Below are 25,754 nucleotides of genomic sequence, written 5' to 3'. Positions count from 1 at the left end.
CTGATCTGGCATTCTCAAGCGTGTCTAAACTTCAGTGATTTATGACCTTAAGAAAAGCAGTAAATGAAATAGCAGCCTCAGCCTTTCTTTGCCTGGGTATTACTTTGTTTTGGTTTCGCTATTAAGCCAGGCTTTTGAAAGAGTGTTGCTATATGCCTAGGGCCACTGCCTCCCACTCCACAAACTGGTTTTGCAAAACAGCCAATATGTATCAGGAATTAGCAATAAAGAGACCCATTTAGTCCATCATGGGGTGGGGGTAGTGCAGGTTACTCTACTTCCCAGTGTTCACTCCACTTTCCAGTGGTTATATAGCAGCTGCAAGTGAACACCCAAACACACGACCTTAGTTGTGTTAGACGACTTACTGAGAAATGTGCTGTACTTAACTTCAGATGGCAGCTCAGTGCTGAAATGCCTAAAGGCTACAGCCATTTCATAGTTTGGGAGCCACAAGGATGCGTATACACAGTATATTGTGTCATTTAGCACATTTAAGGCAAAAATGTAAGAAGCCTAAGAATGGCTTCCTATCAATGATATCCATGGGTCTAGATAAAGCTGTTTGTGCATCTCATGATAAAATGTCCCTAGCTTCGTGGGTCACAACCTGTATGATTTGGCCTTGTCAACCAAAGCCTGCACCTGTAACGGCACGTTACTCCCCCTGTGCGCTGCATTTTGTCATAAGGAAGCTGATCTGTTATCCACTGCTGTGAGTCCTTTCCTAGATAATTACCTTGATCTACACATGAAGCACAGAGGAATGTCTCAACAGCTAAACAATAATTTGGCAAAATCTCATTATCAACAGGCCTCTGGAGAATATAAAATGTCCTAAAAATTAGAGGACACAGTTATCACCCTATAAACACAAAGACCCATCATATAAGATGGGTTAATTAATCCAGTCTTTGACAGCTGCATGTTTGGCTTCTCATTTTTGGAAGGGCTTTCACTTAAACCTGCCAGTTGCAGTGCATATTGTGAACTAAAATTTCAAAGCAATGTCTTTGGTAGAATATAGGCTGTCAGTGAAACCAATGACACTGTGGATCAACAAGGACACCCCAGAAAGCAGAGATGCAAGGAAAATTAGAAAGCATAGCCAGCAGCATGGCTACAGAGTCTTGTACTCAGAGATCAGGATTTGGAATTGAGTTATTGGTGTCAATGAATTTTTTGGTTACAAAAAAAGTGGCGAATAGGTGGCTTGCCCTGCAGTCTGCATTATTCTTGATTACAGATTATACATAATTCACTGTGCATCCTGCTTGAAATGCATTCAAGCATCTGGAAAGAGTGAGGGCTTCTGGTCAGATCCTACTTCCAACAATGCCTTTGAAGCACCTACGGATGATAGATATGATGGGCAATGGCAATTTCCAGAACAAGTCCCTGGACGAGATATCTCAAAGGAAAAAAGAAACCTAATGCCTGAAAAAGCATTTAATCTCTGGACTCTTAAACCTGCAATGGCCACTCTGCACATCTCGTCAAACAGTTTTGACCACAGGAACTAAAAGAGCCAGTTTTCTGAGACTGCATGCCCCAAATGGCTCACTGTCTCACAGGAGGAGGATTTAGCCAAAATTATTCCTCAGTCCCATTTCTTCCTTTCCCAGCCTGCCTCTCATTTACTTCAGTGGGAAATCTACCTGTTCCCAGTGGAGAAAGTAAGAGATTTCCTTTCTTGATATGTGAGATAACTCTGAAGGCATGAGTTACACCACATTTATTTAATGTCTGGTTGGCTAAAACTTCCCCTCAAATTATTATTTTGTTGCAGGGAAGATCCCCTCAACATATGCTGCAGGGAGATCCCCCCCAAAGATAGGAACCTTATTCCTCTTTGCTTCACTAAGATGCTAGCTCAAGTAATTTCATTTAAAATTGCCAATGACAGCACTCAGTGCTGCAAGCTTTGACTTTTTAATATCAAATCTCTCTTTCATGATACCATTTCTCCTGCAGCAGACAACATGGTGCCTATTTCAGCTAGCGAGGTAGGAGCTGGGATGACTAAGCTGTCTCTGATAACAAGCTCTTAGTTTTACAGACTTTGAAATAAGATGCTTGGACAAAGGGAATATTCGTGGTTGCAGTCTGGTAAGAGCAAACATTCAACCATGTGTACGCCAGATAGCCTTCTGCGGGGGAAGAAGTAAAACAGGCAAGCATATATAAGTTAAATGCTGAAATAAACATCATGATAATTTTTGAGTTGAGGGAACACCATCATTCATTCCTCCCCCATGCTCCCAAATTAATCACAGAAAGCAAAGGGAAAAAAAAAAAACTTGTATGAATAATGACACAAAACTATTAAAAAACTGTAGAAGCTTTCATCAGAAAAACAACAGCCACACAGGACTGTGTTCCAGAAACCCACCCACTCTGTGATCTTAGCAAACAGCAAGACCGTGGTTTACTTACCTCAGCATGGGGAAAAGGAGGTTCTGGAAGATATACCTTTGTTTGTTTGTTATGACACAACCTTTAAAAGAAAACAAAATCAGCCAGGTTAGAGAGGTGCAGAACATCCTGCAGTATCTGCTGCCATCTACTGTTAAACTTTTTCTGGAGAAAGCCATTTCGTATCTGTGGCATCAGGTGCAAAATCACCAATTTGTTTTGTTACTTCCAGTCTTTCTGTTTAGAGGACCAACACCTACGGGACGTGACAACTCAGCCATAGTGAGATCACATAGAGAAGGTGTAAGACAGCTGAAAGCAATTTTGTACACACCATGTAACAGAACTCCTTTGCTGTTGAAGACAAATTTGTAACTCAACATCCACATCATTTTATAGTCCAGACCTCAGCAGTTTTTGCAAAGCCAAATCACCTGTCAACAGAAAAATTCCACTTGCCTCATCCCACTTCTCAGCAGTGACTTGGTCCTTTTGTTCATTATAATCTAATTCCCCTATGCACTTTATTATTGCAGCTACAATGTTGGCAAACTGCCTCTCACCATGGCATAATGCTCACTGTTACCTGCTATTTTATATCAATCATTTATTTTTAAAACATAAATATTGAAAGTTGTTGATTAGCTCTAGCCAGACTCCTGATTCATCCTATTACAGAAGTTAAAAAAAGAGATTTGTCAGAGGTCTGTGTGACGTTACAATTATCTGTAGTAACACTGTCCTGGTGGCTTTTTCTGGGAAACACTACCCATCTCATACTTTCTTCACTTTATTAAAAAGCAATAAGCCTGGGTGAAACTAAATTTGATAAAGTCTAAGAGATACCAAGAGCAGAACATTTCTTTTAGCTGACTAAATAGTAGAATTGGAAGGCTGGAATCCCTGAATTTCAATCCCAATTCTGACCCCAAACCTTTATTTTACAGATGTTCAACCTCTGCCTCCATTTCCACGTAAGCGAAACATTCACCTTACACATAAGTGTTTGGAGATTAGCTAATGTTGGTTTTGACTTTTGAATATAAGCCACTACAGCAAAGTAGAATTCAAAAAAATGGTGTCTGAACACTTGGGTGTCTGAATTGTGCCAGCTAGACACAGCAGACAAAACAACCCAACTGGCACACATAACATTCCTGCTACTTTGACAGTATTATTGTTAACAACAACTATGCAGCTACCACTTCAGCTGCTACTGAAATGAAATCTCCATATAAGTACAAGCCAAACAATTGTTTAACTATAAACTATATAAGTCAACACACCCTGGTGAAGTACACTGAAGTTTGGCCAGGACACCGAGGCTTGATTTTCCTACTTTTGCTGAAAGTAACGTGATTAAAATTCACCAGATTTCAATCCTCTTTAATATTCTCCTGAGGGATCAATTCACATAAGATTTCCAGGACCTCTCTTTTCTTTCCTGAACTCCAGACTTAAAAAATGTGGAGAGGAAGAAAGGAAGGAAAAGCTAACTTACTCTAATAATCTAGAGCACGTGTCCATTTGTAAGAATTTAGGAACAATTACAAGTGGTTGGGTTCTCCTTTCCACGGCTCAGAATCCTAGAATGGTTGAGGTTGGAAGGGACCTCTTGAGATCATCTAGTCCAACCCCCTGCTCAAGCATTGTCAGCTAGAGCAGGTTGTCCAGGACTGTGTCCAGTTGGGTTTTGGCGTCTCCATAGATAGAGACTCCACAACCTTTCTGCACAACCTGTTCCAGTGTTTGACCACCCTCACAGTAAAAAAGTGTGTTTCTTTTGTTCAGATGGAATTTCATGTGTTTTAATTTGCTCCTCTTGTTCTGTCAGCGGGCCCTATGAGTCTGGCTCCCTCGCCCTCATTTCTTCCCATCAGGTATTTCTCCACATTGATAAGATCCCCCCAAGCCTTCTGTTCTCCAGGCTGAATAGTCCCAGCTCTCTCAGCCTCTCCTCACCTTTGTGGCCCTGTGCCGGCCTTGCTCCAGTAAGCCCATATCCTTCTTGTACTGGGGAGCCCAGAACTAGATACAGCACTCTCCATGTAGCCTCACCAGTGCTGAGCAGAGAAGGATCCCCTTCCCTGACCTGCTGGCAGTGCTGTGCCTAATGCAGCCCGGGATACTGTCAGCCTTTTTTTGCCACGAAAATACATTGCTGGCTCAGCAAAATTAAGCCTGAAAAATCTATTTTGCTTATACAGGGAGGCCATGGTATAGTTTTGGGGGCACTGGATAAGATGTGCAAACAGGCACAGCTAAAATTCACTCAAGTCAGGTACATAATTTAATCATCAGTGCAAGTACCAAAAAGCACAGATTATTTGAGTTTGTATGTTCTATAGGAAACGATGCTTCCCTAATTATAGAACATATACTTACACACGCATGCACACCCTTGTGACTCAAGAAACGTATTCACAATTCTAATCAAGTATATATTAGAATATGTCAAGTAGAGATAACCTGCATATATCTCTTTACCATAGCTGAGTGTGTAAATTGAGGCTGATGAAGCAGCCCTTGAACACCTACCATTCAGCAAAGATCTGGGAGAACTCGAGGGAGCTGTTGGCAACAGGTGAGATGAAATAAAAAGGGACATTGGAGAGTCCAGCAGAGTCAATATACTGATACAGGCACTCCAGCAGATCATATATTACTCCAGAGGGGTAACAGGGAACCAGCACATTTCCTCCATTCCGGACAGTCATAGCTAAGGAGCGAGACAGTAAAAATCAGTTAACAGGGTTCATATTTAAACTTTTTAATAGAATTCCTTTAATCCAAATATTACATAAGGTATAGAAAGAAGCTATTGCATGAATTAGCAGAACACATTATGCATACGAATTGGGAGGAACACTTCCAATCATTAAATAAATACATTTATTTACTGCCTTCTCCAGGCTCAGTGGAGCAAACGATTATACTCCGTTAGCTGGGGGGCACGTAACAGACTGAGCACATGCAGAACTCCTGACACGAGAGGGCGGTCTTGCACTGGCACATGAGGATAAATGAGTGACACAAAACACCTCACCATCAAAATAAACCCTGCTCCATCTATTAGCTGTCCACCAGAGGGGAAGGACAACAGTTCACAGGTCTCAGCTGAAAGCATTACACATGGTAAACTGTTCTGTACTCAGTTTTCAGTGCTCTAGATGAATGGCTGAAGATGTGGTTATTTCAAACAGCCCTCGAAGCTAGAAGGGGGTGGGGGAGTGTTTCTCCTTCTTAAAAACTCTAAATATTTCTGTCCTTTCAATATAACAAGAACAATTTAAAACCTCTATGAATTGTAGACAGCATGGGACCAGAAAAAAATGAGGAAAAGAAAAAAGAAAAATAGGTTTACTCTGTAACTGAGACATATCTGAGTACAGCAGCAAAAGCCAGTACAGAGCAAACATTTTGTTCTTGTGGGAGAATGAACTACAAAAATACTGTACCTTATGGGAAAGTGGAAATACTTTGTCCAGCTCACTGAGCAATTGCTGCCTCACTAGGATTTCATCTGTGGTCATGGGGTAAAACCATCTACTGATGTTAATTGCAGCGCAGCAGCAGTAACATTATGCATCAAGGCATTACACAAAAAGCTGTGAAAGAGCCTGAAAATGCATATATTACATCCCGCCATAATCACTTCCTTTGACTTCAATTTATTGACAAGCTTTGATGGGGTACAGATTTAGCACATTAATGGTCTTTTTGCCCCACCTACACGCTCAAGGAAGATTTTTATGGCTGAATGTTTAAAGGTTTTACGGAGTCTAGGGAAATGCACAGACTCTGTAGTAGGATTTTTCACATGCATTTAGGTGCTTAACTCCTTTTTGGCAGTCAGTGCCTATTACATGCTGCTCTTAACAACAACTGGTGGTCAAAGACACCTTCTATATCAGAGTTACATTATAACTGCAGTGTAGTGGGCTTATTGCCTAGGTTTTCTCCAGGTCACATACAAACTATACCATCAAAATATTTGTGAATATGAATAGCAATATTTTTCATTTGCCTAGAACCTGAGATATTACAAAACATCCCAGCAATGTGTTATATTATCCCTCTTACTTGGGTAAGTCTAAACTATCCCATCTGCAAACAGGATGTGAAGAGAGGAATGGGGAGATTAAGAACAATATTTTCAAAGCCATCTGGGGGCTGAAAGTTAAGCCTCTGGCTCCAGGACCAGAATCTGCATTGCTTCATTACGCACCCAAAAATTCTGCAAAGAGGAAAGATAAGTACCTATATGCACAGCAGCAAGAATGCTGCATGGGGCAGAGACAGGGGATGCAGAGTACAGGGTGCATCAGTGATCAGTGGAAAATGCTAAGGAAAGGGTTATGTCTGCAGCTCTGTGTCTGCTCTGAACGAAGATACTGGCTGAAACACCAAGGTGTGTGTCTCCATGAAACGGGTTCCTCCTTCTTTCACCCAGGCACAAACTAGCTTCACCCAGTTAAGATGAATGGCTCCCTCCTCCCTTTGACGAGGCAGGAGGAAGAGCTTTCATCTAAAGATGGGCTGGTTAAAGAATTTGTCCGGGCCATGAAAAATGTGTGTTTCATTCCTAAGCCTCAGAGTTTGAATTCACAGCTCTCCCTTCCCCACAGCCATTGGTTCACTATGGGAACCTCAAGCCTCTTCTGTTGAAAACAACCAGAAGTTCAAGATTCCTGGGGCCGCAGAGAAAATAAGAGAGGGTATGGTCTTGGAGCAGATGCCAACTTGAGTTTCTGTTCCCAGGAGAACTACAGAGCTGGTTACCGATAATTAATATAAAATCACAATCCAGGGAGTGAAACACTCTTCCAGCCAGCTGCCCTACCCACTAGGCCACTGACCCAGGGTTGCTGGCCCCTTGAATCTCATGTTCCTGGCAGCATGGTGATGTACCTTTGAAACCAGCCTGGTGAATACTCCTAGTTCCCAGGACAGGAAAGGACAGCAACATGGCTATCCCACCGCTGACAAGGCTCTGTGTGACAACTTTTCGGTTTAGAATACACTACTCAGTTCCTCGGTGCAAGTTTATCTGTATGTGCTGTGGTCAGCACAGCTGGGCACTACTTCTTGAGGGTGTTCTTAAGTGGTTCCATAAAGGGTTAAGAATTACCTCTCAGCTTCTCCAAAACAGGGGTGAAAACCTTTACAAGCATATTGCTTTCCATGCAGGCAGCAGGTCCGATCTGGCTCTCTGCACCACTATGGCAACTTTCTACAGTTGTCAGTAAGAGGACACGTATATCTGAAAGCTGTTTAAAGCCCAATTTATCTCTGTGACTGATGGATGCACTCTCTTGATAAAAGTTGTATAATAATCTTGGCATTTCAAATTTAGTCTCCTTCAGTAGCTCTGTAACAAGTTGTTCAATTTACAGCTCACAATGAGATACTTGCTTTTCGAACAGCTGCCACCACAAGGTCAAGTTGGCACCTAAAAAGCAAACTGTGCTCTTTTCTGCTTTATATAAACACACGCGCACACATACAGAGGCACGACCGCACACGCACACAAAATATCACAAACTGTCCCTACAGTCTGGCAATTTTGCTGATGATGCCCAAGGCAATGTAAAAATACAATTGCTTTTCTCGAGCTGCAGAGTGCTGGTGCTGCAGTGCTGAGCACAGAAAAAAGGGGTTTGGGCTAAACTGAGAGGAACTTGGAGACGTGACAAAGCATGGTTTCAGTGCTGCACACACAATGCGGAGAGGAAATCATGCATGTGACTTGGTAATAATGGGAATCAGTGTCTACAACTCTACATGCTGGGATGAAAACAGAGATCAAGGTGAAATTTTCACACTTCCATTTCTGTGCTTCACAACACTTACTCACAAACATGCCGTTACCTCCTGATACACATTTTTGGTAAATTTCCAGTGTCTGCTTTAGAGTTTTTACCAAGTGTATTCTGAGCTTCTTGTGAAGTCCCCTGAACATTTTGGAAATGGGAAAAATACATGAAAACTATTGTGCTCAGCTTGCCTACTCTGTTGCTTTTCCCAGTAACCAATTGCTTTTTGGACTTTTTTACATATTTCAAAGAAAATTGATTCACTACTTTCTTCTCCTGATGTTGGGGTAGATGTGTAAACACTGCTGGTGTTATGTAAAAGACAGCCCTACCACTACATTATTCATAGAGTTATTTAATTTCTTCAGGTTGCTGTGGTTTTTGGCAAACACCACTCAAATTCCAGATTGTTACAATGGCATCATTTTAAGCTTATATCTTCCTTTGGTCTTTAGTAATTTTCTAATTTCTCCGCGTTTGTCTCATTCAAGACAGAAGCTGGCTTGAAGATCTTCTGCAAAAGCCTCAAAATAGTTCAGAATGTTTCTGCAAACCAGAACAACTTGTGCAGATGAACACCCACCTGTACCTACACATGTAACACATTTATTTATATACATTCATCTTTTGGATTTTGCTTTGGTCCAAGCTATATCTCTAAGACTTTGTTTAATTTTTAAAAGCATTTTAATTAACAACAGTCTCACTCTTGTTTACTCAGCATACAGCTGTTGCAGTTTGAGACACGAGTGACCACCAAGGTGCTTGCTAGAGCACATTTGCAGCAGAGTCGGCAGCAGGGCAACACGTACCACTCCTCGGCCTCTCCAGTACAAAGTCTAACATTTCAGCTCAGACTTGCTTCCTTGGTGGTTTAAGGTAAGATGATAGGATGTGATTGTGCTACCATCTGTCAGGGGGACAGTAACCCCCATAAAGGTCCAGAAGGGACAGAGAAGGGCAGCACATCTGGATCTAGCACAACAAGGTCACCAAAGCTTATCTGCGACAGCTCATAGGGTACTAAAATTAACAATGCTTAAAACCAATGAAAACACAGACCGTAATACACACACGCATATAAACACAGGCATCGCTTAGGAAAGGAAGTCACAGGTGTTAAGAATTCACACAGCTTCAAGGGGAGGTCGAACAAGTTCCTGGAAGAGAAATCCACTGAACATTACTAACTATGTAAAAGCCATGTCTGATTCAGGAAATTCCTGAAATAAAAATACTTGAAGGCTATGAGATTATAAGGGGAAAGTATTATATAGTCTCGTCCTGTTCTTCTACTCTTCTCTAGACATCTGCTCATGATCCCTGCTGGAGCCAGGATGTTGGCAGAGAGGATCTTTGGTATAATCCAAGATTATCATTCTTATAAAATGCCAAAACACACTCTATTAATAGGTACTTACACTACAAGGAATCATCCTGACCCCGTCACTCGTCTTTTCATATAAACAAAACCCAGATAATTTTACCTTGTACATCCCACAACAGGACCTATGACTCCTGTTTGAACTGAAACTTGTCCTAAACAGGGATATCTGATTTTGATTTACAGATGGTGGTTGATGGAGGAATCTACCACATCCCTTGTATTATTTGCCTTCCACTACCATGGCAGTCTCATACAGTACATAGATATTCAGCAACTGTGAATATGCACAAGGATTTTAAAATGGGAAAAAAACCCAAAGTATTGTGGGCTTTTTCTTCTCCAATTCACATGTAAAAAGTAAGACTAAGGATTGTTCACACTTCAGTTCTGGTCTCAGCCTTATTCTGCAACCTCGGGTAAGCCACCTAACCTCGGGTAAGCCACCTAAATACTACAGCTCAAATTTCTCCCAGGTGTGTAATGGGGACCAGAATACTTGCTTACAGTGAGGATTCCCTGATTTAGACTTTTAATGTCTTTTGATAACCTTTGTAACAATCCTCCTATCACAAGCTTTTTTGTCTTATTTGTAAAAAAGTAGTTAGTTTAAAATAAAGGGAAGATCTGTGATAAAAGAACAGGCAATATACAACAGGACAGACATGAGAAAGTGGTTTGATGACAGAAGGGTGAGAGCACAGAGGAACTGAGGTGGGGGAAGGGGAGAAAAGGAGAGAACAGCACTGGATGTGACATTCCAAACAGGCTGGAAAATGCTGCCATTCACACTGATATCACAGCTTTGCAATTATCAGCTTTTCCAGCTGTGAAAGCGTCTGATTAGGTTTTATATTTCTGCGGTCTATAAATATATCTTGATATATTTTTTTAAACAGAGATTGTGCTGTTTGCTTTTGATATATTTAAAAATCAGGTGTAAGAAGGGAAGCAGATGTGCTTGTTTTCAAAACTGAAAGTCATAAAAAAGCCTGTAAAGATTTTACACTGGCTGATATACAGGAAGGAAATAGTAATATTTCAGCTGGGAACAATATCCAAAACCTAGGCAACACGTAGTCTGTTGGCAGCTAAGCGACATACTTAGCAAACCAAGAGCAGCAGATGATTAAATCTCATTATACCTGTTCCATTCCAAAACATTTTAGGTACAACTTGTGTCTCTCCAAGCACTTACTGTATTAATGACATCAGGAGCACGTCGTAAAATCTAAACAGCTAGTTTTATGCCAGAAGCTATAGCTGGACAACTTATTCAATTCCAGGAATCTCAGAATTATTTCCCACCCAAAGCAATGAATAAGGTGATAAAATAGGCAAAAGACTCCTTTCAACGACCTACCCAAGTTGCTGCAGAACTCTCCTACCATGCCATCTGGGTTAGCAGTAGGTATTTGTGTAAGACCCGTCAGGATGAGAACATCACTATTTTTAAGAGAAGCCTGGTCCATGGGCTGAAACAGAGCACAGTGAAATAAAATGAGTAACATGAGAGTTGTAACACACGTTTCTCTGCTCTGTACCAAGAAGACTGCAATACATAATAGATTCAGTGACCAAGAAGGAGAACACATGGAACACTTTAAACTTAACATTCCTCCATCTGTGGAAACCTAACTGGAGTTAATAAAAACACATACAACTGTTTACCTGCATACTACAGCCCAAAACAAACAACGGAACTGTAACCAGATCCATCTCAAAGTAGTCTCCATGGACTAATCATTTCATGGCCTCAGGAGCTGAACACTGAAAAGGCAGTAATTTGCTGAGGATGTGGCAGTACAGTCAGGAACGGTTTGACACTTGCATTCCTATCTCTGGCTGCACTAGTTTCCAACTCGCTTCCCTTTGCAAATCAAGGTGTCAGCTTTGATTTCCAGGGCTCACTGTCTACAGGGGGCAGTACCATTTTCCTCAACCATTCAGTGGGTTCTCTTTGAAAGAGGTGAGATCAGCAAAGGACTTTGGGCTTGAAGCTCTCAATTTTGTGTATGAATCTGAATGCCGCACAAGGCTCTCCCTTGACTGTGAAGTCTGCTCTTCTGCCCCCAGTATTACAACCATGACTTTCAAATATTCATTTCAGATTGTTTGCACAGGCCTTTTTAGAAGTCTGGTTTTGTGAAATGATAAATGGCTACTGCTGGCAGAAGAGAAATTGGTTTAGATTCCTTAATATTGATGAATTTTGTTTATTTATCTAAGAAATAATCACACATATTAATTTTTTTAATGTAGCTATAATATCAGGCCAAACGGACAAGTATTTCCTTAAAAGCCAGTAGCTGAAAACAGGTGAAAAATCATAGCTTCAACTGCACAAAAAAAACCCATACAAAAAAGTAGTGCTCCTAATGCAACGCCAGAGCTAAAATAATAGAGAAAATATGACTTGGCTTACCAGTCTCCCCTAGTGAATCAGATTAGCACTATGCCCTCCTCCAATACCTTTCTTTGAAGACTGTGCTAGAGGCTAAGCTATGTCAAAGTGAAATAGATGTCTTCACAGGGCTATGATCTCTGATCCAGTGGGTCTACAGTGTATGTTGTACTGACGACCTACAGTCATAGGTACAATCCTAGATTATGCGGTCAAAGTGCTGAGTGTAGCTATCACAAGCATCTATCCATGCCATGTCTGCTTCCTGGGGGACAGAAGAGTTTATATCTGCACAGTCTATCCTGGGGCTCACAGATGTGACAGAGGGACTGACGATTAAATGGTCCAAGGAAATAGTGTGGCAACTTGGCCACTGGCAGGCAGTCTAATGTTAAAGCAAACATTGCTTCTGCCTCGACTGTGCATAAAGGCTCACGCTTTTTTCACTGAGGTCAATCATTTGGCATGTTTTATACTGGCACTTTATTAAAGCAGAATGAAAATGCATACCCACTTCTCTCCATTAGCAAACATAGAGTAGATATTCAGAAATTATACTTAAGTGTGACCTGATACTAAATATATACTCTCGATACTCAAAATTTAGCATAATTCAATCTTGAAAAGCCAAAATCCACTTCTCTCTCTGCAGATGCAGTACAGCTATGGTGAAAAGTTAACTTTTAGCCTCGGTCTAGGCTGGGATGCACTTCCCACAGCTACTAGTCAAGCAAAGGTGGGCAACTGCAGCCAGCTGTATGGTATTTTATGGTTATTTATTCTCAATAGACCCTCTTCAGTCTCACCAACCAGGAAAGACTTCTACCAGAAGAGACTGATGAAGAGATTTCCTCTACTGAACTTAGAAGATGCCTGTACAGTTAATTCCCTTGCTCACAGTCCCTTAGTGCCCTTCTTAAGTAGCTGAGAAAGACCTTGCTCTGTTAAACATGCAGGGGAATTTCATAACAACTTCGACAGAAGTTTACACTGTGCACCACCTTGTAGGACCAGACCTGTTACGTGAGATTTATTGCAATCTTTGACTCTCCATAGCGTGTCCGTGAAAATGAAATGCCAATAATGCAATAAAAAATAATATTGAATCTGCCTGTGATAATGTACATAATGATTATGCCATATTAGATACGCATAATTTCAGCTGCTATTGCACTGAGAGGGCTAGCATCGATTTTTGTGGGTTAATGTAAAGAATATGTCTTAAAAGGCTTTTAGTGACATGTTTGAACCTGTGCTGTCAACTCCTGTTCTCCACTTCAGTGGCAACGGTGTCAATTCTAGCCTCAGTAGAGGGTGAGGCAAAATTTTCAATAGAAACCATCTGCCAGAAGACAGAAGTAAAGGGAACAATTAATGGTGTCAGACCGAACTCTCAAACAAACCCTTTAAAGCTCTTCAGTTATTTTCAGCAGCTATGAATACAGTCTTGCTGAACCCTTCACTTGCGCTTCCTACAGACCCACTGAGGATTTCACAAGATATTCCTGCTGCTGCATCCAAGATCAACCCAACAGCCAGCATTCACTACACTCAGTTTCAGCTAATCTGTACATCCTGGGCCATGTCTAAGCTAAACTAACTGCTTCACTTTCTATTTGTTGTTTATAGAGATGGACTGATTATTACAGATGTACCATAACTCTCTGCTGATTATAGATGTAACCTAGATGTAACTTAAAATTTCAACAAAACTTTAAGCCACAATTTATACCAAAGAAGCAATCCCACTCTCTTCCCATGACTGCTAATTCCCACCCGTGCTGCCATCTCCACTATGTCAGAACTCAAATCCCAGTGCTGGCAGAAAGGAGAAGGAGGGAAGGATTGGGTGGGGGCCCAGTTTCGGTTAGGTGAGATGAACCCTATCCTGTTTGCACCTTGAGCGAAGGAAATGCTTTCCAGGCTATTACTGTCTATATTAGACAAGATGTAAGAGGAAGAAGCATTTTTCCATTTGTATGTCCAAATAATCTGTGTCTTATCACCCTAAACAAACAAATGGCTGATGAGAGCCTGGTCAACTGATGCCCATTTTTAATAACTACGGAGGGAGCTCCAGAAGACTGGAAAAGTCCTAAGGTTTTACTATTATTCAAAAAGCTCTGGATATGTATTTACATAAACATATGCTGATTAAATGGGTATAATTTTTAAAACAAAATGCAGTGACTGTTTTCATACACTGTTAAAAGACAGGAATTTCATTTTGACTGCTCACCATGATTCTATGGAGAAACAGCTCAAACAACTTTCCACTCCCTGATGAAAAAATGCTGATTTGTTGAACACAGTTTTGACTCTGTGCCACTCAAGATATTGTTATCATTACATATTGTCTGTCAAACATCAAATAGATGAAGAGCTGGTTGGCAGGTCACAAAAACCACTAGTGATTACAGAATCACCATATTGTAGGAGCTTGTACTGGTGTTCACAGGGATTAACACTAGGACAAAAACTATCCATTGTCTTCAACAACCATCTGGAAGCAAATATAAGATGATGATAATATCTGATGTGCAAATTATATCTGGTAACGTTTGTGATGTGGTAAATAACAAGGAAAGGGCAAACTGAACGCAATTTCAACTATCTGGTGAGCTATTCCTTCAAACTATGTGTTAGTATAAAATCATGCAAAGTGCAATGGACTGTATGGTAAAAAATGAGGCTCTTGGAGAGCATGTGGGACAAGCAGCAGTGTCAGCAGAGTGAATAGTCCAGGTTTCATTTCTCATTAGCAAACAGAGTAGGTCCCTAGGGTTTCAGGTAGGCTTGCAGTATATTTTCCTGCACTTGTTAAAGCTGAAACTGCCCTGTCTAACTGCTGCCACTTCTCCTGCAGGACGTGGTGAGTGCAGATCTGCTGCCCATGGGCTGTGCTCTAACCAGGCAGTTCATTCACATACCATTCCCTGCCACAGGGAGGTAATTTCCTTAAAACCAAGGACTTTACCAGAAGTTTCCAGAGAAATGTTCACCTTTGGAAAACGATGAAGCATGGCCAGTCTAACCTGATAAACTGAATCACCATTTCATGTAAATGAAAACACTCTCAGTTACCAAACTACTTCTTATAGTGCAAAGTTTCTCCTCACAGAAATAGTCCTTTCACATATTGTCAAATACTGCTGCTGCTCCTTCACTAGAAGATGATGAAAGAGCACAACCCAGGCCAGTATGAGGCTGATGAGAAAAAGGGATTTAGAGACTCTGATACATTGCATGTAGCTAAGTACAGTCATACTATTAAGGATGGTTTATCTATTGCAGTTGTTCAGCTCCTGAGATCAAGCTTTTAAATGAAGGATGCTCAGAAGCAAAGCTCTTCAGAAGATACTCACCTTGGGGGAAATTACTTACTGATCATGAACTTGATACATTTTCTAAATTATTTTTAAATACCTCCTGCTAATATTGCTTTTAACTATTTTGACAACTTCTGAAGCACACAGTACTGCAAACTTCAAGCCATTCTTTGCACTAAGAATTTATGGATCTAGAGAGAATTAATTTACTGGAAATTACATCTACAGCACTATAAAGACTTTGCCCTTAGCAGAGCAGGGTAGAAAAGTTGGCAGCCAGTTAGCTATCATTTCTCCCAAGGAAGGATGTTTCAGAAGTGATATAGAAGCAGTCTGTGAACTGTCTGTAAAGACTCTTCAGTGAAACATGGATTTTAAAAAAAGTCACTAATGCTCTATTGTTTAACTCTGTTGAAAATTTCCTATTTAAGATGAAGGAGAATTTCCCAGCTGGTGAGTAAGTTAACATCAAATCACTGATAACAAAGAATTTTAGTTGCTTTCCCTAGTAACTATTGATACCTGTCCACTTATCAGGGTAGTATGTCTTCTCAATGCGCATTAAGTCTAGCCAACTGCTAACAGAGGCACCTTAGTACAGCTTCTATACTACACCTGAACCCAGCTGGAATAAGCCCCTCTATTTTTTTTGAGCAAAGACACTTCCCCCTGTAGAAGACTAACAAAAATCAGAGGCTGTACCTGAGGGTGTGTTGTAAGTAGAGAAGATCCTGAAACATAGGAAACCTTTTCATAGTGCGACTGGATAATCCAATTGGAACTTCCAAGAGCGTAGCCCGAGCTGAGAGGGGTGACCTGCACAGCACCAAAGAGCTCCTGAAACACACAGCAAGAGACATTAACTTGAGCGAGCCCCCAAGAGAAGTCAGAACAGGTCATTTTATCATCAGCGATATAAATTTTAAAAGCAGTTCTGCTATTCAAAGCCATTATGAAGCTAGTTTCCTGAGCTTGATGTCTGCTGTTTTTATTTACCCATGTCTAACAGGACACATGCGCTGAGAAAAGCTTTTCCTGAGGTAGGGCCTTCATAAAGCTCTCTTCCATGTGAATTCTATGGCATCTAACTGAGTTCACACTGAACCATAACTCTAAATGGAGGAATCAACTGGGGTCTTGATCCTCTGCCTGCCTTTGCTGTATTGAAGAAGCTTGTAGGAGCTTTGCATCTTCGAAGACTCTATACTCCCTTAGTCAAACTTTATTGATGTTGGCCAGCAGGAGAGAAGGAAGGACAATTAGTTCTGTACTGATAGAAAACTCTGAGTTACACATTTTGCTGCGGAAAACATAAACTTAACTTCAAACTCACTTTCTAACTTTATTTCTTTTTAAATGCTATCTACTGGTGATTTAGAAACAACACTGTGCAATCTCAATCGAAATTTCAGTTTCAGCTCCAAGCATAAGCAATCTGACAGTTGTCTCCTTTCCAGGTGTCATTAGAAAGTGTATTGCTTTATCTGTACACAGTAATGTGTTACACTTGTTTTGAGAAAGGAAAGTAAGCCTCCGGGTACACCTCACTAATGTGATCTACTTTCTGGTTACTGAATAATAGAACAAGCATCTGATTCATGCAATACTAATGATTTTTCTAGTATCTCCAAACATATTTGGATGCCTCGTAAAACAAGGCAGGGTCTCCATCCCTCAGTGTGTGTAAACCAAGGCTCTAGATTCTGCTGATATGCAGACAAGTAAAATGGACAACAAACCATTCTTGATGCTGTCACCCAGTTTGGGGTTAACTGGCTAATTAGGGTCTGGTTATTTTAAAAGTTAGCTTTGGGAAGAGATAAAATACGTCTCTTTTCCCGGTAACTATAAAAGAATGATTAGCTCAGATGCACGGATCTAAAATTAAGAGAGATGCACCCACACTGTGAAGACAGTGGAAAATGAACAGTAACCACGCATGGATACTGAGGAGTCCAAATGCGCTCAACCTGTCCAGTTGCTAGACAAAGCTGCAGCTGTTACTCATCTCAGCAGCCATGTTAGTGGTGGCTCGGGGTCTTTTTTCACCAGCTGTAATGCAGCACCACACAAACCCAAATCCACCAAATTTAGTACACCGCAGCACTGGTTACTGTTTCAAACTGTCTTACACATAAACAGCAGTCTCCAAACTTCAGTGGCCCATTGCTTAAGAAAAAGGAGCAAATAAAAAGCTTTGGGTACACAACTTACTTTAACCCATCTTTTTATTTCTTACGGCCGTGAGCAACAATAGCAGATATCACGGCCCACATGTTGCCTACAAGCCATAAGGGAACAGTGTATCTGCAGACTACTGAATTGTTGGTTCAGTTTGTTCTAGAAACTACACTGGATTATGGTCAACGGCATTATAGACAACAAATATTAGCTGGGAACCCTGGGAAAGGAGTTTTTGAAGTTCAGGTCGAACCATTAGGTTTTGTTTACAATCCCTAATTTGCAGTATAAAAGAAAGTAGAAGCTAAAGCACTCAAAAGATTCCCAGAAGTGAGATATGGTAACTCAGAAGGGGATGTGGCTTACAGACAGAGAGGATACATTCATTTGGTACATCCTCCCAGCTCTCAGTGGGCCAGCCATCAACTCCGAATTTGAAGGTACACCGCCTTAAAATTGGCCTCCCCAAGGAAGAGGAGAAACAAATGGATACTCCCTGATTTCATCAAACAAGAACACTTCCTGGGAGGCAGACTGAGGGACATTCAATGTAATCTTGTCTTGCTTTCCTAGGCTAGGGTAACTAGATCTTACACAGGATCTAGAGGGAAAATAGAAAAGGAAGGGCATTTCCAGAGAAAAGCTGGGAAACAACAACTTGTTACTGTTGACCTGAGGACGGCTTTACAGGTACTCACAATTTTCTGAGAATATCCCACCAGCTGGATCTTACTGAGCGCAGCGTTCACTTCTGGCATGGTGTAGCACTTCCTCCACATAGACACCTCCACTGCGTCCTTCAGAGGGGCAGGCAGCAATCTGCAAAGATCAACGGGGTGTGGGCATTTTCAGAACTTCCTGATGGACCACCAGCTTTTATTCCCATTTATATTCTCCAGATCTTAGATTTTTCTCTTTTTTCTATTTATTTTAAATATGCCTGGTGCTTCAAAGTGAGGAGCAAGACTTTCTGCCTGTTGAGGAGCAGAACCACACCGCCCATTTTGCCTCACCCCAAAGACTCCTTCAGCTCTCTTTGGTGTTGTTCCCATTCAGCCCTTTCATCAAAGAAGTAGCTGTGATGAAGGTGTTATAGCAACTCTTGTGGTATTTCCACCACTGATGAAAGACGCTGGCTGATCTGACATGTCAACATGAAACGTACCACTTGAATTGGTAGAGATGACTGGGATCTTGGATCAGTGTCTATTTTGCATATCCTAAGAATTTGAAAATAAAAGTAAGCCACAATCTTGTGATTAAAATACAGGTACCAGACCATGAACAAAGGCTGACTCTGCTCTCATTTTTGTCACCAGTCTCTTACAAGAGCACATGCCCCTGCATCTCAGCTTCCTTGCCTTCAACTCAGATATCCCACTTGCCTTCCGAGCATACTGGTAAGGATACATTAGCTGACACTGCAGAGCTCTTTGAAATCCCCTACATGGAAGTATTTAAGATGTTTTACACGAAAGTAAAATCCATCCATTCTGCTCTTCACGGACATTGCAAGTTAGCTGGACAGTGTTGTCAAGGGAAGAAGTTGAACTGTAATGTCACAGGCTGTAAGAGAGATGGCTAACTTCTGGGAAATAAATCTTCCTTAGCAACATGAACTGAGGCAGGAAGCAGCACAGCTGCCAAATGCATAAGAAGAATAGGATTTTTTTTTGTATATTAAACCAATGCTAAATCAAAGGCTAATTCAAACCAATTTCCAAAGATTTATGGAAATTGGTCAAGTTTCTTTGATCAATTTGTTTAAAGGAATTTAATTTATTGTTATATCTACTAGGTCAGTGAACTCCTCCATAATTTAAGATACTGAAGAAAGGATTAAGGCCAGCTATTGCCAAGACCGCTGTACAGGTCTAGTGTGATAACTGTAATTCCAGCACATGCTGGCTGAAAGCATACTGCGATTAAGGAAACAAACAAAGCGTTCAAGGTCTTTTTTGGGAAGTCATAAGCAACAAAAGGCCAAACAATGTGGATAGTTGTCCACCATTGCACTGAAGCAAATTGCCTGTAAAAGCCTTCAACCTACTATAAGAAGCATTTAGTGTTGGATGCTTTCAGGAGCTTCTCTTCTGGGAAGAGGAGAATGTATCTCCAGGTAATGGAGAAAAGTGGGGAATTGTCCTTGGTGACTGAAGTAAGTTTCTATTAGCCTTGACTCTGTGGCTACACTGTAAATATACTCAGATCCCTAACAGAGACCAGTGGCACCAGTCTCCAGTAGTTTCCCTCTTTGCTGAGTGCCACACAGAGGCACCAAGGACTGCAGATTCCTCAGATGTGCCCCTGCTGGCATTCAAGCTGTCACCCACGCTTTTGAAATTTGTACAGAAAGCTACTAGAGGATATTTTAAAGTCTGGAGTGAATCTACTAACACTACGGCAACATCCTATTATGGATCACCTCGTAACAACCAGACCTATGTGGGCAGATGCTGGGACAGCCAACCTACAGCCACAAACAGGAAGGTATTGCGAAGCAGCATGGTCCAGTGGTTAGTATACAAAATTTATGCTTAAGAAACTCAGAGGCTTGTATTCTTAACTGGGCATCTGCACGGAGACATTCCCTCCTGTTCAATGCAAAGGATAACATTTAGTATATGACATAACATGTTCTTGTTTGAAGGGAGAGGAGGATGGCAGTACCAAGCTAGATCAGAATGCTGGCCTCTCTTGTCCACTACTCTGTCTCAGGAAACAGCCTGTTTCAGACACTTTATAGAAAGATATCAGAAACCATCAAACAGGTAGTCGACAAAGTGTCTTTCATAAGGCAAACTTCCTCTTTAGCCCCCTGAATCCTAATCAGCGTGAAAGATATCCTGGCTGAGCATCTACAGAGCTTCCACAAGACTGCTCATTTAAAATAAAAACCAGCGGTAATAAAACTTGCTAAGCAATTAGTTCAGACTGGATCTGATAATGGAAAAACGTAAGCCACTATAATGAACTTATTATATTTTATACAGTATTTGCATTTAAAATGCTTCAATGCTTTATCTAATGAAGATGATAATACTTTGTGTTTCATACTAACTATTTAGAGTAGAACCAGCTGAACTGTAACGCAGTAACGGTGATTGATCAGCCTGAAAAATTAGACTCAGAAGTAATAAGTATTCTGTTCTAGCAACAGCCAAGTACTCAAAAAAAAATTCACCAAGGATCACATTTTCTTAAATAACGGATGTCAGTCCAACCCTGCATGTGCTATTAGCCAGGTGTTAATTTGTGGATCAGTAGATGTTTGCTCACATGCTATAATAATCAGTTCCATTCACGCTTGCATGACACTTGTCACCAGCAATCTCAAAACACTTTGCAAACATTAATTAAGTCCCTGTATACCCTCTATGGTGGATAGGAGCTCCATTTTACAGAAGGACAGGGACTTGAAGGGGGAAACTCAGAGCACAGGTGGGGCATAGTTGGAAAGGGAATTCAGATTTATCCCCCTGTTCCAGCTCACAGACAACACTGGTTCGTACCAGCCTCAAGGCAGAGTTTATGATACATAGACTTATGTTACTAAACAGTTGGAGGGCTACGTCTGGCTATCCCCACTAGCACAGCATTTCTTTGCTCTGCCTCTATCTCATATTTGGGCAAGGTGTGCATTTTCTGAAAGCTGGGGGACCTGCCATCTGATCGAGGTTCCCAACAACATACCATATTGTGGCAGCGCTCTGTGCTCTACAGAGGTCCTGCAAGTGAGACAGGACGCTGTCTATCCCCAGGGGGTAGGCTCTTATACCTTCCTCCTACCTCCACTGGTACCCCATTACAACAGCTACTTGATAGTACCAAGGAGGAACTATCAATGTTAGGGTACCTCCCAAGCAATATGAGACAGAAAAATGTATTTTAAATACCGCTTCAACAAAAAGACTCCAGCCTTCTATAGCAGTTGAATCAGAACAAAGATTACCTCTCTGTGTTCGCCTCTGGAACAGTCAACAGCACGCAAAGTGCTAGACAGCACTTTTTCTAAAATATGACCACCAGGAAAGTGACATTAAATGAGCTCCAAGATATATGATCCTCCTTTAAACCATGCATACAAAATACATGCAGTAGTGTGATGAGAATAATGGCTCCAGTCCTCTCTCTTCACATCACTGTGGGCTTCAGGAGTGGTTCTGGTCAGGCCAGCAGACTCCAAAATTTAAAAAAAACACTATTCTGATCAGAGTATACATCAACCAGCACAAAATCCTGATCAACCTCATTGTCTTTAGTTTTGTTTTACATCTGTGTTTTACTTGCATTCTTCAGAAGAGTGAGAGTTATAGTGCTGAGATAAGACTGCTCCTAAGCTCAGCAGGGGAGTACAATATATAGCTAAACAAACATTAATTTGGATTTTTAATTTCTTTGCTTTGTGGTATTGGAAAATATCAAGACTACTTTTATAATGTATGAAATAATTCATTTTTAGTAAACTTTTAAATCAGGCCACGTTAAGAATAAGGAGTAGAAAATGGGAGATCAATTAAAAATGCACAAAGCAGCTTTTAAAAAAAACTTTCTAATCAACCGGCTCTATCTTTAAAATGTGCTAAAAACAAAACTGTCTCCTCCATAGAACATGTTGTGCACCTAAAGTTGTTTTTATTTCCAAGGAAAGCATTATTTGCAATTAGAAAACTGTATGGATAATTTTTAGATTACATAGGCTTTCAAAATTTTAGATGTAGAAGACCTCAATTTTGAGCACCTTGTTTTTACAGAGTTATTTATAGAAGGAATAACAGACATGGAGTTTCCAACTAACCTTTTTTATTCAGATTTCAATTTGCTTCTAAGCTTTGAAAAGCCAAAAAAACCATCTCTGCTGTTCAAGTGTAAAAGAGGCTGCATCCCCAGGAAGAAAGGTAGCACTGCTCTGTGGTTGGCCACCAGTGACCTCCAACAGTTGTGTCATGGCTTTCTTAGCATTTCAGAAAACATGAATGCAAATATCACTTTAAATTAAAATTATTCCAATACAATATAATTAAGTCTAAATAGCTTGCTAATTTCAACAACATTTTATGATGTCAATACAAAAATCTGCTGGTTTTATCTACCATCATGGAGCTAAACTATGTGAGGGGAGATCAGGGGAGACTTTTGCATTACCAAGTCTTGCTCCAAGAATCAAACTTGTGTGGTTGTTTGGAAGACCAACAATGTGCAAACAATTAAAGAAAGAACTGACCCAAGGAGTCATAGCTGTAAACCCCTTAGGCTTTTTCTTCTGCTTAACGGTAGTAGCAAATCTCAAATGGTGGCAGCTGATCCACCATTACAGCGAATTCTGAACTTTGGTTAGTGGTGTAGAACAGTCACCCTTTCCTGGTGGCTTGTTCCTTACCTCTGTACCTCCTTGTTCTTCCACATGGAGGCAGACTGAGCCTTTGGCACGCGTTCAATGGAATTCACCAGTTCTTCCATGAGAAGTCTGAAAAGACATCATAACTAAACTAGTATTGCAGCCTTTCACACAGGAGAGAACTTTGTCCCAAATGTTTCCAAAATATCACACAAACTGTAACACTATTAGGCAGTTTTAAAGAGAGGTTCTTCCTGCAGAGGCATCGCAGCAATTATTCCTCACCAATACCACCCCGTTTCCCCAATGAGTGTGTCAAGCTCAAGTTAGTCCAATTCTGTCTGCCTGGTTGCGACAGCAGAGGATGTGGCCCACTGGGTTATGGGTTATTTGGAAAGTGGCAGGACAAGAGGAACTCCCAAATCTCTCTCCTGCTCTGCAAGATGATTTCTTCGTTACTGCCTGCTTGTCATATGGAATGAGACAAAATATACAAAGAAAACTCATTAGCTGATGCCTGTTTATCACTTAGAGAAGCCAAGCACATTGTCAGAGCGAACTCTCCTCATCTACAAATGCACAATAAAGCATTTGAGACAGAAAAATATGTCAGGCATTAAAAACTGGCACTGCAGATTTCACTGCCCAAAACTAAACAGCATTTGTAATTGTATGCATGCTTCCCCTTGAAGGTAGGAAGTGACAAGATTTGACTGCAGAAGAATGGCATCTGGAATTACTTGGGGTGGGGAGAAGCACACCAGTATACGCTCCAACAAGACTATCCTTGTTATCTTCAGCTATGGGCCAGCAATACCCCAGAGGCCTACTACTAGTTCATATTTATACAATTCCTTTCTCCTACAAGGGCCTTCAGTTTCTGTTTGTTTTTACACAAAGGGAGAATTACTCTGGCGTGGAAAGTTTGCATAGGACCTTTAATAAACAAAGATTCCTGCCCTAAAGTGCTTACAGAGTAGTTCAGATACCATGGCCTAATCTGGTTTCTAATTATTGAACATGGCAGTTGTTCTGCATGAGAGATGCACACAGCACAAGTCCAGTTAGACTTCATCGAGGGCCAAACCTGCAGCCTTTGGTATTGACCTATCCAATCAACAGACAACTTTGTAAGAAAAGACTGCCAAATTTGATGACGAAGTGTTAACGTTTTTGACTGCATTGTCAGGTCTTACATTTTCTACTCCAGTCTCATATTTCTGCTGTTTTTCTTAGCGCTTCTCTTTGGAGTTCAGAGCTTATGTATCTCAACTGTCATTTGACATGAAGCCAGCTTAAATTCCCTTCCATGGTATGGAGGAAAGTGTGATTGTATGGATTTCAAATGCCGAAAAACTACAAGGCACTAATCTTAAAGTAATTTATTGTTGAAAAGATTGGTGATTCCTCTTTTGTTTAAGGGGAGCAGAGAGGAGCAGGAGAGATCTTTGATTCATGGTTTTTGAAGGTTTGGAGTTGGCCGTATGGTAATTGCTGCTCAAGGTGTCTCAGTCCACTCAAGATCTACTATCCCACATCTACTACCTGGACTCAACACAAAGCACCTGCTGTAAATGTTGAAGACAGATGGTTCCAGAGGTTGGGAAACATTGAGTTAACACATTTGCAGCACTAAGGACTTGGCTGGCGTTCAGCTACTGCCTAAGAGCCTCTTCGGAACATTAGACACCACTCCTCTACCCATATTGTCCTTTACACCTTTTCCTTAGCAGTGATGAAAGAGGAGTAGAGAATATTAACGGGCTTTTTACCTGCCAATTTGAACAGTGGGCTCAGTGGCATACACTGTTCCAGTGAATCCTGTGTACTCTGTGATATAGGGCAATGCCATCATGCAGTGATAGTTTGAGATCAAGATTACATCTACCGTGGAGAGGTCAAGCAGCTCAGTCTGAAAACAGAGGAAAGAGATAAGCAACATGTAACCCTTTCATGCAGTTTAAGCAATGGCAGAAAAACTTCTTGTTCTTTTTTTTTTAAACTTTATATTGCAGGAATGTAATCCGTTTACAAAAAAAACGGGGGGGGGGGCATGTCTCAGCTGTGGCAAAGATTAATGTTTCCTTTAAATTAACAAGATTTATTTAAAAAGCCCCCTAAAATTATTCCCTTCTCAAATCTGAAAAGGAAACCATGTCCTGGGTTTGTCTGTCTTTCATGTAATGAAATGGCTGCCGTTAAGAGAGGCATGATGATTACACTTTTATCAAAGAACTGATGTGTGTGCTTCCTTAGGGAGGAACACTGTGCAGACACCAAAACTTCTGCAGTAGCGATTTAGCAGGGTGTCTAATATTTTTTTATGTGGCACATGGTACTGTACCCCAGCAAAATGAGAGATTAATGTAGATTGTATTTATTCATATGCTTAAAATAATTCTCATATTTTCCCAAACTAAATGCTTGGCATCTTTATCATTCACATTTTCTACAGCAGGAGATTAAGCTCATTCATAGGATACAACAAAACAGATGGGTGGGTCCAATTTGTTTTGATGTGACAGTTAAGACAGCAGTTCAGAGAGTGAAAGAAGATTTCACACATTTTTAAAGGAATTTTAATTAGAAATATTTACTGGTAATGCTATAACACAAATGGTGTCAAGTCAGAAATTTACAAGATATATGACCTCTAACTCAGTTATTATAGAGCAGCTAATGGAATTGAACACTCATCAAGCACATATTATCTGATTACAAGGCTTGGTCCAGCAATTTGAATAAAAAAGGCAAGAAAGTAGGTCACTCCGCTTTTCAGAGGGCTCACACAGTGCTCTGGTGACAAGCTGCTTAACTCACAGCTAAGCGTTCATGGTTTCAATCTATGATCACAGCTGATGCGGGAGGCATGATCTCCAAGCTGAGT

The 25,754-nt window shown here is 40.8% G+C and overlaps 1 protein-coding gene across 2 annotated transcripts in view; it reads right to left on the bottom strand.

Moving 5' to 3' along the window:
- INTS9 (integrator complex subunit 9) overlaps positions 1 to 25,754 on the bottom strand; it is a 71,070-nt gene that overhangs the window by 31,104 nt on the left and 14,212 nt on the right. For both annotated transcript variants that reach the window (XM_050893689.1, XM_050893690.1), the window contains 7 exons: positions 24,640 to 24,779; positions 22,910 to 22,996; positions 18,228 to 18,348; positions 16,051 to 16,185; positions 10,979 to 11,090; positions 4,954 to 5,134; positions 2,437 to 2,497 (listed from right to left, as the gene is read on the bottom strand). In XM_050893689.1, the coding sequence (XP_050749646.1) occupies positions 2,437 to 2,497; positions 4,954 to 5,134; positions 10,979 to 11,090; positions 16,051 to 16,185; positions 18,228 to 18,348; positions 22,910 to 22,996; positions 24,640 to 24,779 (837 nt within the window). The remainder of the gene's footprint in view (positions 1 to 2,436; positions 2,498 to 4,953; positions 5,135 to 10,978; positions 11,091 to 16,050; positions 16,186 to 18,227; positions 18,349 to 22,909; positions 22,997 to 24,639; positions 24,780 to 25,754) is intronic.

Source organism: Gymnogyps californianus, chromosome 3 (genome assembly GCF_018139145.2).
Source record: "Gymnogyps californianus isolate 813 chromosome 3, ASM1813914v2, whole genome shotgun sequence".
NCBI lineage: Eukaryota > Metazoa > Chordata > Aves > Accipitriformes > Cathartidae > Gymnogyps > Gymnogyps californianus.
Note: the sequence above shows the minus strand (reverse complement) of the source record. Positions and strands in the feature narration are given on the sequence as shown.